The 17,655-nt window shown below is 38.2% G+C and overlaps 1 protein-coding gene across 2 annotated transcripts in view; it reads right to left on the bottom strand.

The window, feature by feature from the left end:
* The window catches only part of CTDP1 (CTD phosphatase subunit 1), a 172,821-nt gene that overhangs the window by 115,405 nt on the left and 39,761 nt on the right, over positions 1–17,655 (bottom strand). For both annotated transcript variants that reach the window (XM_073331810.1, XM_073331809.1), the window contains 2 exons: positions 5,351–5,492; positions 2,570–2,800 (listed from right to left, as the gene is read on the bottom strand). In XM_073331810.1, the coding sequence (XP_073187911.1) occupies positions 2,570–2,800; positions 5,351–5,492 (373 nt within the window). The remainder of the gene's footprint in view (positions 1–2,569; positions 2,801–5,350; positions 5,493–17,655) is intronic.

Below are 17,655 nucleotides of genomic sequence, written 5' to 3'. Positions count from 1 at the left end.
TCAACACAGTTGGCCTCTGGGTGCTACCACAATATAAATGGTTAAAAAAAAAGTATTTAAACACAAACTCATGAGAAAAGCCCCAATTTGCCAGGAAAGAGGTCCCCTGATTTCCAATTGGATAGTGCATTTGTCAAGCCCCAGTAAACGTAACTTAAGCAGAAATTCCTCTATCCAATATTTTCCATAATTTTCCTAGCATCCCCAGTGAACCTTTAAAAATTAATCAGTGCTCTACCAGTTTTGTAAAAGTCCTATGTTTCTGAAACTGAAGGTTTGACAAATAGAAAATTGGATTTTAAATTAACCAAAGATTAGAGTGGCTCCTGTTAACATCAAGACAGGAGTGAATCTGAGAAGTCTACAGGTTAGCTTCTTATATGACTATATCATAGGTAGCATTAATTCTTTGTACTGTTCTACATAATTGGCTAATCTGAAGATAGACAGGGTCAACTGAGGAATCTGCATAATCCATGAAAAAAATATATCATGCATATGCAGAAGTCACTTTCCCCTTAGGTTTTTTCCCCAATATACAAGTTGTTCTTGGTGGCCAAATTAAAACCAAAATTTGACCCCCCACCGATGAAACTTGTAATCTTGAAAGCTCCACATTATTAAATTTTAAAATTCAGAATACCCATTTATTTCAAAATCTCATTTTTCTTCTTCCTGAAGTCATTAAATTCTTAGATTTTTCTTTCTCCCACAGAGTTTGTAAAATTTTGAACATAATATGCAGTATTTTTGGTTACAATCAAAGCAGCCCAATTGTACCACAATCGCTGGCTGTCAGAAGCGCTAAAGAGTAACAATCATGATTAACAAGGGGAAACAATTTTCCAAAGGCCTTCTCTGGGACTGGTTTATCAGAAGTTCCCAGCTGAAGATACCAACCGACGTATACCTTTTGGAAGAGGAAGACAATCAAACGAGGTACCAGTTTCGCATTACAAAGCAAAATGAAAACAGCTGTGTGGATGTCAATTTTGGCTCAGTAATTTGTAAACTTGGAGAGTGAGAAGGGAAGAATATGGAGATTAAGAGCGTGCACTTTTGAAGTTGTTGATTGACACATTAACACATCAGACTTTTACATGCAAGCATTTTAGAAAAGTCATACATAAATTCAGTCCAACACAAAAGCTTCCCAGCTTCTTGAAACTTTGAGATAAATACCTCTTCCCCAATGTCAGATAAGGAACAACAAAACCTTTCTAATTACTCTTTCAAAATACTTGCTGTCTTGACTGTTTCAAGTTTCTTTCTTGCCAACTCATTTAAAAGAGTATTAGAATGAAATGCAGGGTAAAAAGTGGTGATTTAGAAGAGGAGCTAAAAAGAACATTTCTTTTTCAAATATAAGAATGGAACTTAATAAATTCATGTTGGGAAGGGGCCAGGAAAATGGAATGAAGGAGACAAAAGGAAATGAAGACCATGAAAGTGGGAAGGGAGAAGTGAAAGCATGTAAATCTTTTGACAAAGAAAAGAGGTGGCAAGAGATTTCTGTAACACATGAAGACTTAAAGAATATAAACCCTAGAGACAATGAAAAGGAGAACATGCAGAAGAGTTCACCTTGCATCTCAGCATTTATAATACTTAGTACTTCTGTAGCACCTTTGATGATCTCAACTGTTTTCAGAGATAATTAAGTTAACCCCAATACTCTGCCAAGTAATTGCAGATTACATGTTAGAGAAGGAGAAACTGAGGTACAGAGAGGGTACCTAATTTAGTCACTTAAGTCAAGAGGAGTTGCTGAGTGCTCAGCACTTTTGAAAATTAGGTGACTTATTTAAGAACCAAAAATCCATACTTTGGAGCCTAACAGACTCCCACTTTTGAAAATCTTGGCTTAAATAACCCGACCAAGATCACAAAGTCTGTGGCAGGGCTCCCAGATCTCTTAGTTGCTAGTTCTATTCCTTAAATCATAAAGCCAGCCTTTCTCCCCTTTTATTTTAGTATCTTAATTCAAAGGTGAGTTAATGTTTTTAGTGCAGACTGACTAGTAGAAACTCACTGTAACACTGGTCAGTTAACCCTTTAAAAACAAACATTACTCTGGGATCTTACTTTGAAGTTATCTCCCATCTGAAAGTACGTGTATGAGGTAAGCAAAGAGGAAAAGTTCTAAAACAAAACTGATACTGCAGCCAGCTGTATATTTTATTTGATAGCCAAACAACAAATCCAAAGTAATGAATACAACTTAGAGCTGAAATTCACATGCAAAACACTCTTGTTTTGGGATATAAATTATCCTAATAAATTCTATAGTATATAAAATACAAAAACAGTATATTCTCTTTGGGGTTTCTACAAATACAGTTAAGGAAGCCCTATAAGGAATTAAACTCATTTGTAATACTACAGTTGTTCACCTATTTCTGATCATTTCCTTTAGTAAGATATTGCAAGAGTTGAAATCATTTTTATTTTTAAAGAGGTAAGCTAACTAAGCCAACTGAATGAAATATTATCAAGTAACAAAAAAACCTATGATCTTAGAAAAATGTAACTTGCACATAAACTTAAGTGATCCTTAGCTTTCACATACCTGAAGGATGAGTGCTCCGCGTGGACCGGTAAAGTGAGGGGAGGAGCAGGAGACTGGATATACGGAGACTGGACAGAAGACTGAGAGCTCTTCCTGATTAGCTTTCCAGTGTTGGGATCATAAAGCCGAACTTCAGGACCCGGCTGAAACTTTGGATGGATGGGTGTCGGGTGAAACAGAGCAGTCTGGAACACACTGTGTGTATCAGGAAATGTGGCAGGACTGTTCTCTCTGTTAAATGTAATTTTTAAAAAGTTACATTAGAAATTTACATTAATTATTTGTACCTGGCAGTGGAAGCATTAGAATTTCCCTTTCAGAGAAAGGACACATCAGGCTCTGACAAAACAGAGCACTGGAGCAGTCACAGAGATTATTACAGGGCAAAATGGACTTGCCTTTTTTCTAAAACAGAAAATAAATTTCTTAGGGAGTATGTTCTCAGTACACATGAAAATTGCACAGAACTTAATAGGAATAATGTATGCATAGGGAGAGAACAGACTTAATGTCACACTTATTCACTAAAATGAAAATATTCTAAAACAGCTATCTTAAAACATTTCTCAAAATTTAGTTTCTGAAACTTCTTAAAACAATTTCCTCTGTAGCATTAAAACTAATACATATTTGTCTACCACAGTAATTTGTAGATACTAATATAAACCAGATAAAATCTGCGCATGCACACACACGTTCGTTTGTATAATGATTTGTAGGATATGATAAATATTTGCTATTCAATATTGCTCTTAAAACAAAAAAATAGTACAGCAACTTCTGCCTCAAAGAAATTATTTACAACACACCAAATTCATTCACTATTGCACTAAGCCACATATATGGCTACTTAAAAAAAAGCCATTAATGATGCCATCAAATGCGTCAGTCACTTAGATTAATATCATATGGAAACAGACACATACAATAGCATGGATAGAAGAACTAGCTATGCATCATATAGTGATGTAAGGAGGCAAACCTATCTTAAGAAGGGCGTTCAGCAAAAGTAAGTTAATCTCACATATTTATACATGCCAGCCTTTTAAAGTTTGCTACAACACTGAGATTGAAGATCAACAGATACTTCATAGATAAAATTATCCATTTCTCTCCAATGTTCTTTATAAAATGAATTTACTTGCAAACAGGATCTCTTCTCAAGAGTTTATTTGCTTTTATAATTTGTCACCTGAAGTTGTAAGCCCTCTAGGATAGCAATCATTGCCACAAACAACTCTGACAGCGGAAGATTTGACTTCAGAAAAAATGCACATGCTGCTACACATTAGTAATTCAAGTCTTAGTTTGTATTTTAAAAGTCTCCCTCGTAAGAATATGAAAAAAGTATATGATGCCAGAGCAACATTTTATTTTAAAAAAATGTGTTCAGTATATAGAAGAAAAGACCATCACTGTATCTCATTGAAACTGCAGTGTGAATTTTAAGTAAGCAGGAAAGCCAGCGTTTTGGTCTTAGAGGATGTGATGTTGGCAATTCACTGAATGACATTCTGCTAAGGATTACTTTCTGTCTGAAGGCACCATCTTATGGTGAAAGAATAAACTAAGGTATTGAATATTTGGGGGTATAAGATCTCATGGCACATTTTAAAAACTAGTGAAGTTACAATTTATTTACTTTGGCCAAAATTTTCAAAGCTCCTAGACTCCAGTTTAGGCTTCTAATTAAAAACTGCCTCATTTTTAGACATATTGGGCACCCACAAACCCTATTTATGGTATAAATATTAATCCATGCACATGACTTCACTTAAGTCTTCACCAAAGGATGGCAGTAAGCAATCCCTAGCCTGATGCCATTCATTAAAATCACCAATATCACTTTTTGCAGCACTGCGAATTTTCCAAAGCAATCTCCTGTAAAAAGGTGAGGCTCTTCTGATTAGTTTGCAAGATTGACAAGATCAACTGATGTGGTGCAAACAAGAACACAGCCAGGATTTACAAGGTATAGGACAAGAAGCAAAAGCAGAAACTCCATTGGAAGCCCCTTGCCATCAGCTCTTTCAGTCACATCACCTCCTTCAAGAGGGCTCATCATCAATAGTGGTCTCTGCCCCCTTTGGTATTTTTCTTTAACCTTTCTTCTGCTTCCCCTCTCTCATCCAAGGTTTATCCTCTTCCTATTTGCTGTTCACCCCACTCCATTGTTTTTGTCTCCTTCCTTTCTTACCACCCTTCCTTCAGTTCACCCATTTTGTTCTCCCATCAGTGTTTTCCCCCTCTGCTCTCATATTTATCCTCCCCTTTTCTCTTCCAACCACATTTTTTCTTCTTACATTCTGTTTTTTTCTCCCTTTCCTTCTCTTTGTTACCACGTGTAAAATGGCTAGCTGGTCAGGCTTCTCATACTCCATGAATCTGTGTGCTCACAAGGTGGGAGACTGCATGATTACGTCATGCTACACCTCCATTCCTGGTCTCTACTAGTCCTCCACAGCATTAGTATGCAGCACCACTGGTCAGACCTGCTGCTGCTTAATTGAAGTCCCCGCTTGTGGTACTACTAGTCTTAGGGACTTCCCTAAACTCCAAAGCTTGGATTAACTGCCTCCCAGTGATAGTCCTGTATGCAAATAGGACAAGAAATTGGCTGAAATATGGTATGGAATTTTCATACAAACCCTACATCTCACATACAATTTTGGGTTCATTATACCTTATGAATCAACTCTCTACACAGAATGAGAATAAAACCAGTCGAAACATGATCAACCTATCTTTGGTCCATTTTTTTTTTTTTGCAACTAATTTTACCTTTGTGTTTTGATGTAGTCATCCTTTAAGGGAAAGAGCTGCTCCTCTACCTTGTCCCAACGCTCCAAGCAGCTCCACAGCCAGTCAGGGTTTACAACATGGAGGTGTTTACAGTCCAGAGCTTGCCGTACTTTTTCTGTGCCTATTATTAAGTCAAACACAACATTACAGTGTTCTGAATAGAAGAGGCTTATGTTTTTAAATAGGATATTCTGTGACCTATTTTGAAAGTTATCCGCTGGCTCAAAGACATTACAGGACATGTTAAAACAAGTCTTAAGCCTTGGCTGCACTAAGGTATTTTACAAGAAGCTTCTTAGTGGTGAAAATTAGTGAAATTCCTTAGTAGAGACACAGCCAGTGTTCCACTAAAGATCATTCAAATGGGAAGTGGAACCAATCAATTCATAACACTTGAGCATTTCTACACTGAGCAAACAGGCAAAAAGATAAAAGGAACAAAAAAGATACAGATTTCCAAAAACACAGCCTTGTATCAAAAGATATCACAGTCTAAAGCAGAAGTGGCCAAAGAGGGGCCCATTCAGTACCCATAAAAACCTGAGCATATTTCACATAACATTAATGTATGCAGTGTGCTGTTATACCAAGCAGTTGTACCACTAACTGTCAAACTAACTGTCAAACACGTGGTCATCCTCTTTGATTTGCCATGAGTGTGCCAGGCGCTAACTCCTACACTAAAGCAGAAATCATGGATTCTTTAGTTTCAAATGGGAGTACTGAATGTAAAATTACTCAGGACAGGCAAGCAAGTTGTCAACATGCGCCCTGGGACAGTGCAACAAATCAGCAAAAGAAAAAGAGGGAACCCGAGAACCATTGTGGCCAAAGGCCTTGACTTATAATGCATTGTAGATGAAAACCAATAGCAGAGTCACTGGAAAGAGCAAAAAGGCATCTAGATTTCTACAGATCTCTCCAGAGAATTATCATGATCAGCAAGCTCAACAAGTAAAAACTGAGAGGAGCTCTCCAGCCTACTAAAAGAAAAAGGGAAGAAAATGTATATTTTAAGAGAGCTGGTATTAAGTAGGCGAACAGGAAGAGATTAGGTATAAGAAAGAGAGGAATAAGTTCTTGATAAAGAACAGGAAGCAGTTCTTTATCTTGATTAAAAACAAGAGGTTAGCAAAAAGTTTGAGGGCTGGGCTGATGCAGTCTCTTGTACTAGGTATAAGTCAGGAGACTAGTTGTACTATTTTGGACATTTTACATTCTGGGTTCAGGCAGACTACCTTACCAAAGTTACAAAAGATAAAAGATTTAATAAATAAGGTTCCCCAGAGGAACCCAAGATTTGTGGGATGCACAAAGTCCAGAACTGCCTGCATATATAATGCCCAGGTCCCACATAAGTGATAAAGGGGTATATGTACCATCATTTCATTTTCATTTGTAAGGGATTGAAGAAAGGAAATTCTCCCACACACTTTTAGAAGAAGAGAGAAATTTATGGAGAGCACATGTCAGACCCCCACTGAATGGGGAAAAAAAACTGAGTTCAGCCACATTCAGGGTTCCACATATTCCAGAATTCTGTAGAATCAAATATTCCTGTGCAATGGTGCTCCAGAACCTAACGTTTCATTAAAAAAAAAAAAAAGTTATTTTTAGTCCTCAGGATTGTGAAGAAAGCAATAAAAACAGATACCATATTGTCTTCTTTAATCTGTACAAAGCCTGAAACAGTACTTCAGAGATGTGAGCAGCTCCCATTCATTTCTATAGGTTAACAACACTGAACACTAAAAATGCCGTGCAGGCCCAAAAACCCTACTGTCCCCCACTTGGACACCAAAACTTCCAGCTTTCTCCCTGACAACTTCTACAATGCAATTATACAGAGCCGTTACAATAATCTGCATCATACAGTTAACTGAAAATATGGAACAAGGCAATGAACGCTGAATAAACTGGGGATGTTTTGGGGACTGCCTTCTCAAGATTTCAGTTAGCGAAAAGAATTAAAGTGTTTAATGCATACATGACCTTCCTAGAGTGAAACTTAGTGAAAGTCAATTTAATTGGATAGAGAGAGAGTATTACTACATGAACCTTAACCCCCCATATGCACTTTTTACTTTTAGGCCCACTCTTACTGAGAAAGTATCAATCCAAAAGAAAAAATACTGGAGAATGGCGTGGATTGCACCCTCAGCAAGTTTGCAGATGAGGAGGAGAGGTAGATATGCTGGAGGGTAGGGATAGGATGCAGAGGGATCTAGACAAATTACAGGATTGGGCCAAAAGAAATCTGATGAGGTTCAACAAGGACAAGTGCAGAGTCCTGCACTTAGGATGGAAGAATCCCATGCACCGCTACAGACTAGGGACCGAATGACTAGGCAGCAGTTCTGCAGAAAAGGACCTAGAGTTACAGTGGACGAGAAGCTAGATATGAGTCAACAGTGTGCCCTTGTTGCCAAGAAGACTAACGGCATTTTGGGCTGTATAAGTAGGAGCATTGCCAGCAGATCGAGCGACGTGATCGTTCCCCTCTATTCAGCATTGGTGAGGCCTCATCTGGAGTACTATGTCCAGTTTTGGGCCCCACACTACAAGAAGGATGTGGAAAAACTGGAAAAAGAGTCCAGCAGAGGGCAACAAAAATGATTAGGGGGCTGGAGCACATGACTTATGAGGAAAGGCTGAGGGAACTGGGATTATTTAGTCTGCAGAAGAGAAGAATGAGGGGGGATTTGATAGCTGCTTTCAACTACCTGAAAGGAGGTTCCGAAGAGGATGGATCTAGACTGTTCTCAGTGGTACCAGATGACAGAACAAGGAGTAATGGTCTCAAGTTGCACTGGGGGGAGGTTTAGGTTAGATATTAGGAAAAAAAATTTTCACTAGGATGGGGGTGAAGCACTGGAATGGGTTACCTAGGGAGGTGGTGGAATCCTTTAGAGGTTTTTAAGGTCAGGCTTGAAAAAGCCCTGGCTGGGATGATTTAGCTGGGGACTGGTCCTGCTTTGAGCAGGGGGTTGGACAAGGTGACCTCCTGAGGTCCCTTCCAATCCTGAGATTCTATGAATATTCTAGACCTTCCAGCTGGTAACGCTTTTGAAGGGGCGTGGAACAACTACTTCAACCAGCTAGATATTTCAACTCTCACTCTTTACAGATTTATTTCCTTTGCAGATTACCCTCTCTCCCTTCCCCCACCACATAACTGTTAGGCTTCAAATGGTCTTGAATCTATCCCTTCAAGAAGTGGAAAAAAAGGAGCTAGATGGGGAGGACAGTTTATATCAGGGGTCTCAAAATCAAATTTACCTTAGGGCCAGTGCCAGTCCTCAAATCCAATAAGGTCACTGAAGATGGCGTTCAGAAAAGAAAATGTTTATATTGTATTTTTCATTTCAAATTTCTTAGAAATAATAAAACGGTCATACAGCTTTATACCATTCTTTGCCTGCCAGAGAGTTTTTAGTGTTTGCTAGACATCTGGCAATGCTTCAGTTCTGTCAATTTGTTGATGTTTGGCCTTAGTGACTGAGCAGTTGAAACCTTCAGGATTGCAGCAAAGTGTGCATCAGATTGTTGTGTTCAGTATTTTGACTTGTTTATATTCATTGTGGAAAAAAGTGACGTTGCCTCCATGGCTGACTCTGCCCAGTGACTTGTGATGGTATCTCTGTCCCTCTCCCACAGACAATGGGAGCTGCGGGGGGGAGCCGGACTTTGAGACCCCTGGTTTATATGTTATGATGAAAAAAACCCACAGGACATCATATTTGTTTCAGAGGAGCAGAACTGCATTTATATAATATTGGGAAAAGACTGTTTACTTTTAAATTCTATGTTGCAGTAATAAAGGAGATAAAGCCTGTAGGAGTCTTTATAGAAGTTGCCTTTATTATTTTAATACATTCTGTTCCTAGGAAACAGAACAGTTCTGGGCTTATAAACATCATTTGTGTCTGCAGCTAAAGAAACAGGCTAGTTTCTATGCACTCATGAAACCTTTCCAGCTTCATGATCATGCCTAGAATTTTATCTTGCATTCTGTTTAAAAAAAATACCAGTCACAAACTGCAAAAGAAATTTTGTTGACCAGTGTCAATTTAGGCATTAAAAAAAATGAACCCAGGCTATTCACTACCTTTTGTAAAGAAAAGCATGACAACATGGGACATAATAAGTAGAAAACAATGTCCTTCTCAGAGCTGTTTGATGTCTTAGCAACAGAAGCAAGGAAACAGCACTCCTATTGTTGGTCACTTTCAGTTTAAAAGTGGCAAAAAACTATTGCACACAGGACCTTCCCAATCTGTAACTAACAAATAATAAAAGCAACAATGCAATACTATTTTTATTGTGATTTTTGGGTTATACACATTTTATTGTTCTAGTCCTCTGGACAAATATTTTGAGGAGATTATTCTGGCACATCTAAAATACAAAATAGTCTAAATACTGCAGCGGCTTGAATGACTAATAAGATTTTAACTTAATTTTTATGGACAAATTTACTCTAAACTTCAATACTATTTAAAATGTTTAGCTGTCCTACCAGTTGCCTCATACTTAGCTCTGGGAACAGGGCGAGTATTTCCCCTCTTCAGAAAGCAGGGGCTAGTGATAAATAGGTAAACATGCCTACATTCTTTAAAAGCCAGATCCTGAAGCTTTTATACAACAATGGTATCTTAAGACAAGACTGAACAAAACAAATTATTTTGCCCTAAGTGAATTAAGTGTGTATGAAGTTGATAGCTGGACTATTAGAGGGGCACTTAGCTTAGTTATGTTTTGTAAAAACAAAGTTTTACAGAACTAGAACATTTCATGATTCTCTCCTTTATAAATTCTCACTAAGTTTACATGTTACCCATCCCTTCGTAGCCTTTGCAACCTCAACAGTGCAGCACTGAGCTAGTGCAGGAAAACCAGAAAGCAAACTGACTTATCTATAGTCATTACCCAAGCTAAATGCATTACAAAAGTTGGACTTTTTAAGATCAGTCTGAGCAATCCATGTTATATGTCCACAGACCTGTGCTGAAGATATGTTAAACCTGACACCCCTTAAAAAGTATTAAACCAAATCAGGTAGTAGACTGACAGACCTCTTTAGATGGTCTCCAAAGTCTAAGTGCTCTGGTCCCCACAATACACTTTAAACAAAAGAGCCTGCCTAGTATGAATCAGCAGAACCAAACTCAGAGGAACAAGATTTACTGACAATAGGTGGAAGTAAAAGAATTCCAGTTCATACTGCAGTTTGATCTCTAAGCACCACTGGTATGTTACTAGACTTCATAGAATCATAGAATATCAGGGTTGGAAGGGACCCCAGAAGGTCATCTAGTCCAACCCCCTGCTCAAAGCAGGACCAATTCCCAGTTAAATCATCCCAGCCAGGGCTTTGTCAAGCCTAAGCTTAAAAACCTCTAAGGAAGGAGATTCTACCACCTCCCTAGGTAACGCATTCCAGTGTTTCACCACCCTCTTAGTGAAAAAGTTTTTCCTAATATCCAATCTAAACCTTCCCCACTGCAACTTGAGACCATTACTCCTCGTTCTGTCATCTGCTACCATTGAGAACAGTCTAGAGCCATCCTCTTTGGAACCCCCTTTCAGGTAGTTGAAAGCAGCTATCAAATCCCCCCTCATTCTTCTCTTCTGCAGGCTAAACAATCCCAGCTCCCTCAGCCTCTCCTCATAACTCATGTGTTCCAGTCCCCTAATCATTTTTGTTGCCCTTCGCTGGACTCTCTCCAATTTATCCACATCCTTCTTGAAGTGTGGGGCCCAAAACTGGACACAGTACTCCAGATGAGGCCTCACCAATGTCGAATAGAGGGGAACGATCACGTCCCTCGATCTGCTCGCTATGCCCCTACTTATACATCCCAAAATGCCATTGGCCTTCTTGGCAACAAGGGCACACTGCTGACTCATATCCAGCTTCTCGTCCACTGTCACCCCTAGGTCCTTTTCCGCAGAACTGCTGCCTAGCCATTCGGTCCCTAGTCTGTAGCTGTGCATTGGGTTCTTCCGTCCTAAGTGCAGGACCCTGCACTTATCCTTATTGAACCTCATCAGATTAAATCTTCAATCTTATTATGGCCCATTCACAAAATTAATGTCACTGAACTCCCAAAGCTGAACAAGAGCTCTGTGTAAGCTCGTCTCTCTCACCAATAGAAGTTGGTCCAACGAATAAAAGATATTACCTCACCGACCTTGTCTGTCTAATATCCTGGAACAGATCTATGGCTACAACACTGGATACATTAAAATGCTTGTCATGTAGCTTTCTACAGTCCCATAGCTTTGTCATAAATTATGACGACTGGGTAATAACTTGGGATGAAATTGGTGAAAAGGTCACTAAATTTATTCTGCTTTTAAAAAAGAAGAAACATTTTGGTGACACTGTCCCATTTACTACTACCCCAATATCGCCAAAGACAAGCCCTGTCAAGAAACTGCTCAGCTTTATTTTCTAGCTAAAGCTCAGTGAAGAAAGCCACTCAAAGCATTTTATATTTAGGAGCAGAAAGATTAGATTTTTTAAAACCAATGTCAATTTCACCACCCACCCACAAAGAGTAAAAGCAATTTCTAAAAACAGAATTTTACAAATATGCTAAGAAAAAAATACTGCTTGAGAACTCAGTCTGATTTAAGGATATTTACTCCATATATTTTGACATGTGATGTTGACAATTTGTGTTTTAATAGTTATGAAGTTTTAACTCTTTGAATCTCAACCTACACTGTTGTTATATAATGGTCTGATGCCTCCCCCCCAAGTGAATTTTTACAGTTGTGGAAAATTAACTACATAAATTTTTTAAAAAGCTTAAAAATAGTCAATATTGTCTTTCAAAGTTTTAAAAAATTAAAATGATAAAAATACAATTCTGCCAAGCCTATTCATATTTGTTCAGAGATCAGCTGAAGCAATGGGAATAGGTGTTGGTGGTGTTCGCGCTGTTTGCAGCACAGGGGAACTTTCTTTTTTTAATCCCGCTCCTGGCCCACAATACCCACTCTATTTTTATCCCGCTCCTGCTATTATGGTAGCGAGTCCACGGGATGCCAGTTTCTTCACATGCAACCCAAAAACCCCTTGTGCCCCTTTTCCCACAATTTACTCACAACTGGTCCAGATTATAATTTGGGACACATCAGCCAACACACGTTTGCCTTGTCTACAGTATGCTATGGGTCTTTAATTGCCAGTGGCCTCCCGCCCAGGCTTTAATTTGACAAGTGTAACATCTTCCAAAGTCTACAAATGGCCAAAGAATCTCTCACATTTAAACTCATGCCTCAGACTGCTTTAATACATTTTAAAAATAAAACTGAAAAAACAGCACTAGAAAAATTTTAGTCACAGCACTTTTTGAAACAGTCTAAATAACCTTGTATTATTTTATCACAAACTGTCATAAAAATTCATGTGGTTCATAAACTATAAGCATTTGGAATTGATCCTCTAACTCAAAACACTTATTACAGTCCTTTTTCTCCTGTTAAAATGGAAATTCTGGTATAAACTGAACTTTACCCAAACTGATTGTAGTAAAATAAGCTCAAACAGAAGATATGTCCACAAAAAAGAAAAAAAGGCTGTCAGACCGTACAGCACAATGCATAGAAACACTGTATATTTAAAAGGAAACATTCAAGTTTTCTGCAAATGCTTATTAATGCTCTGCCATTATATGGCAAACAGCAAGATGTCTCACCTATCTCAGGTTGAAAAAAGGAGACATCAAAGTCTGTGTGTGTAAGAGTGGATACTTATATTATTTTTCACCCACATGCCCTGATCTGGATCAGAGTTCTGTTTTGATAGATTTGTGGAGACAGAGGTAGAGGCTGTGCCTGCCCCGAAGAGTTTACAATCTAAGGATGTATAAAATTCTCATTGTGCCTCAGTCTCAAGAAAACACTAGACACCAAACAAAAGATCCAGCCAGCATTTTACATCTTCATCTGCTTATCAACTACTGTAATAAAGTGCACAATTTATGTTTTAGACTCTGACTTCACTCCAGCGCCCTTGGAGCCTTTGTTGCGGTTTATTGTCATGGATTTGAGGTCACAAAATGCCTCCAAGCATATTACTTGTTTTGTCACTTCATATATTCCGTGTAAGGAGCCAGGATTGTACTGCAAACTAATTACCAGCCACACAATTACCTACAAATCCCACAGGCACATGTCTTTAGGTGGTCTTTTGGTACATTTGTCAACAGTTGTTAGACAAAGACATATGGTATCCATGTGGAAATAATGTTAAAGAGGCGGGACTGCCTGAAGAAAAGACAGAGCTGCAAAATTTCTACAGGTTACCCATAACATATAACACAGATGCCCTAGTGAAATTCACATACCAGCTTGTAAGCAGCCACAACAGAATGAGCACAAAAGGCATGAAGACAGCTGAGTAATTGTGTCCCCAACTATGCTGTAAGGGCACGGTTCCCACCTAGAAATCTTAGGTCAGTAGTTCAGAATTTCTACTCCAAAGGGCAATCACTAGCACAATCACTACTATCTGTACATAGGAGAGAAAAAGTAACTCCACAGCCACATACAAGTTGTATGACTCAATTGTTCTGTAGTAGTGTGGGAAAAGGTACAATGGTGTTACCTTGGTGTAAGAACTCTTTCCCACCACTGCTATGGAAATCTGCTAAAACGGTTACACAGGACTACATTCCTGATCATTGGGTTGTAAAGATGAGCTACCCTCTCTATTACTTAACACTCCATACAGTGAAGGCTCATTTTTATTGCAATAGTGTTCACGTACAGTATTGTTAACTAGTTTTCAAATCATTAATACTCAGTTCACATACGATGATGTAGCATATTAATATAATTAAACCCTAAAGTTAAACCTAATATTTATATTAAGCTAACAATAGTGGATGATTCATTGAAGGATGTGCAGTCATTAAAGACATTTGTGATAAAAAACAGTTTTGCAAATTGAGTTCTTATTTAGTCTCAGGGTTTTTTTGTTTTTTAATTTTGGTAGAAAGATACCATACACTCCTAACAAAATCATGTTAATAGTGAAGTTATACATTTCAGAAACAACAAAAAAGGAAACACGCAAAATGTTTCACTGTTTCAAACTGTGGGTTGGGACCCCAAAGTGGTTTGCGACCCCATTTTAATGGGATCACAGGAGCTGGCTTAGACTTGCTGGGACCACGGGCTGAAACCCAAGCCCCACCACCCAGGTTACAGGCCCCCTGCCTGGGGCTGAAGCCCTTGGACTTCAGCTTTGGCCGGCTCGGGCGGGCACAGGTTTCTGTCCCCCCTCTTGGGGCCATGTAGTAATTTTTGTTGTCAGAAGAGGGTCATGGTGCAAGGAAGTTTGAGAACCCCTTATGTGCCTTACTCTCCAGCTAGCCTTGAATAATACTGATATTTTTGAACAAGCATTAAAATTACATCACAGAGGTCAATTTTACAAAGAAATCACAATAAATACGTCCAGAAGTTATCTGTACAATTGCTTTCAAGAACAACCAGAACTGGAAACTGATGCATATATTTTTTGCAACAATATTGTGGAGAGTTTAGAAATATTTTCTTGGCTCCACTACATAAAGTTTATTTTGTACATAAGGAAACAAAAAATAAAATCTAACTTTATCATTTGCATTTTGATAGTGACCAACTACCCCAAACAGATCAAAGCCTCACTGGACAAAGTGTGGTATGTACACTCAGGAGGATATTATTCTTTGCCAGATAATCTAATCTGAAATAAGATACACTAAGTGTAACAAACAATAGGGAAGTGAGAAGGAAGAGAAGAAAATTGATTAAAAGATTTTGTAGGTATACTGGCTATTGCACAATTCAGTGGCTCAAACATCCGTCCTCACATACGGAAGAAATCAGCTATCCCTGACTCCCACTCAAACAAGCCATGGCATTGGCTGGATGATTTGTTATAGGCATCACAGCAGAGGAAAGTGTTAAGGAGAGTTTTGAAGGAGAGATTTGTGACTACAGACTAGATTAAAAAGGGCATTCATATCTAAAGCTCAGCATTCTAAAAAGCAGAGACATTTGTATAGCTAAAACAGATTCTATAAAAGTGGTTATCAAAAAGTAGAACATATTTTTGTTTGATCAAAATTGGAGTGTTTATGACGGTGGAACTAGCTGGGACAAAAATGTATTTTTTAAAAAAGTGACTACTTAAGGAAGTAGAGAGTTATATTGGATACTTTAAATTACATCACATGAAGGCAGACAACTAAATATTGACAAATTTTATAAGTGCTTGCATACAAACGTTAGAAGTTTAAACAGTAAGATAGGTAAACCTGAGTGCCTAGTATTAAATGAGGATACGGATATAATAGGCATCACAGAAACTTGGTGGAATGAAGATAATCAATGGGAGAGGGTAATACCAGGTACAAAATACATAGTAATGACAGAGAAGGTCACACTGGTGGGAGAGTGGCACTATGTGTGAAAGAAAGAATAGAGTCAAATATAGTAAAAATCATTAATGAATCCAACTATCACAGAATCTCTATGGACAGAAATTCCATGCTTGAATAATAAGAGTCTAGCATAGGAATATACTACCAACCACCTGACCACAATGGTGACAGTGACTATGAAACACACAGAGATATTAGATGCTATAAAAACAGGAAAATCAAAAATAATGGTGGATTTCAATTATTCCCATATTGACTGGGTACATGTCACCTCTGGATGGGATGCAGAGATAAAATTTCTAGATGCCATAAATGACTGCTTCTTGGAGCAGCTAGTCCTGGAACCCATAAGGGGAGAGGCAATTCTTGATTTAGTCCTAAATGGCACACAGGATCTGGTTCAAGAAGTGCATATAACTGAAACGTTTGGTAATAACCATAATGTAATTATATTTAACATCCTCAAAGGAGAGGAAAATACCAAAGAAACCCATCACAATCGCACTGAACTAAACAAAAATGAAGAAGCTAGTTAACGGAAATTAAAAGGAACAGTCATAAGGGTGAAATGTCTGCAAGCTGCATGGAAACTATTTAAAAACACCATGATAGAGGCTCAAACTAAACCAAAAGAACCGTCAGAGGATCAAAATGCCACCATGGGTAAAGAGCAGAGTAAAAGAACAAAAAAAGACAAAACAAAAACAATTTTATTTTTTTAAGCTGCAGGAAGTCTGTCGAAATCAGTGGGACCACTGGACGATCACAGTGCAAAACGAGCACCAAAGGAAGACAAGGCGATTGCAGAGAAACTAAATGAATTTGTTACATTGTTTTCACTGCAGAGGATTCATTTTAGGTGACAAATCTGAGGAACTGTACCAGTTTGAGGTGTCAGTAACAGTAGGTTTTGGAACAAATTGATAAATTAAACAATAAGAAGTCACCAGGACCAGATGACATTCACCGAAAGTTCTGAAGGAACTCAAATATGAAATTGCAGAACTGCTAACTGTGGTACGTAACCAAATGCTTAGATCAGCCTCTGTCCCACATGACTGGATGATAGCTAATGTAATGCAATTTTTAAAAAAGGCTCCAGAGGCGGTTCTGGGAACTACATACTGGTAAACCTAACTTCAGTACTAGACAAACTGGATGAAAGTACAGTGAAGAATAGAATTATTAGACAGATGAACACAATATGTTGGGGAAGAGTCAATATAGCTTTTGTAAAGGGAAATTATGCCTCACTAATCTATTAGAATTCTTGGGGGGACGGTAGGGGGTCAAAGGATTCTAGATGGATCACTGGTCTGACCCAGTGGGGCCATCCTTATGTTTTTACTTACAAGCTTGCAAGGCTAAAGTCACCAAAGGCATGCAAAAAGGCCAAATAAAACACACAGTTTGCAGTACTAATTTGTAAGCAATACCAAGTGTTTACTCTTTGTGGTAAGTGAAATATTGAGAGCAAAATAACGGAAACCACCAACATAGTCAAAATAAATTTAGCTGGTTTGGGGTTTTTTTGCCTTTTAAATTACGTTATTGAGTGAGAGCCTGGAGATCTAGATCCTCATATCAAAATCAGAGGAGATTAAAAATATCCACTCACTACTGGAAAAGGGAAGCTCTTCTTGGTGAGTGAGGGGACACAAGCCATCTATTTCTGCAGACTTGAAGTTTTCATTTAAAATTAAGGTTGTCAAATGATTTTAAAAAAATCACAATTAATCACGAGATTAAAAAATAGTCACAATTACTTGCGGTTTTAATTGCACTGTTAAACAATAGAATGCCAATTTAAATTTATTACAAATATTTTTGGATATGCAC

The sequence above is a fragment of the Lepidochelys kempii genome, chromosome 2 (assembly GCF_965140265.1).
Source record: "Lepidochelys kempii isolate rLepKem1 chromosome 2, rLepKem1.hap2, whole genome shotgun sequence".
Taxonomy (NCBI): domain Eukaryota; kingdom Metazoa; phylum Chordata; order Testudines; family Cheloniidae; genus Lepidochelys; species Lepidochelys kempii.
This window is presented reverse-complemented; position numbering and strand designations above follow the sequence as displayed.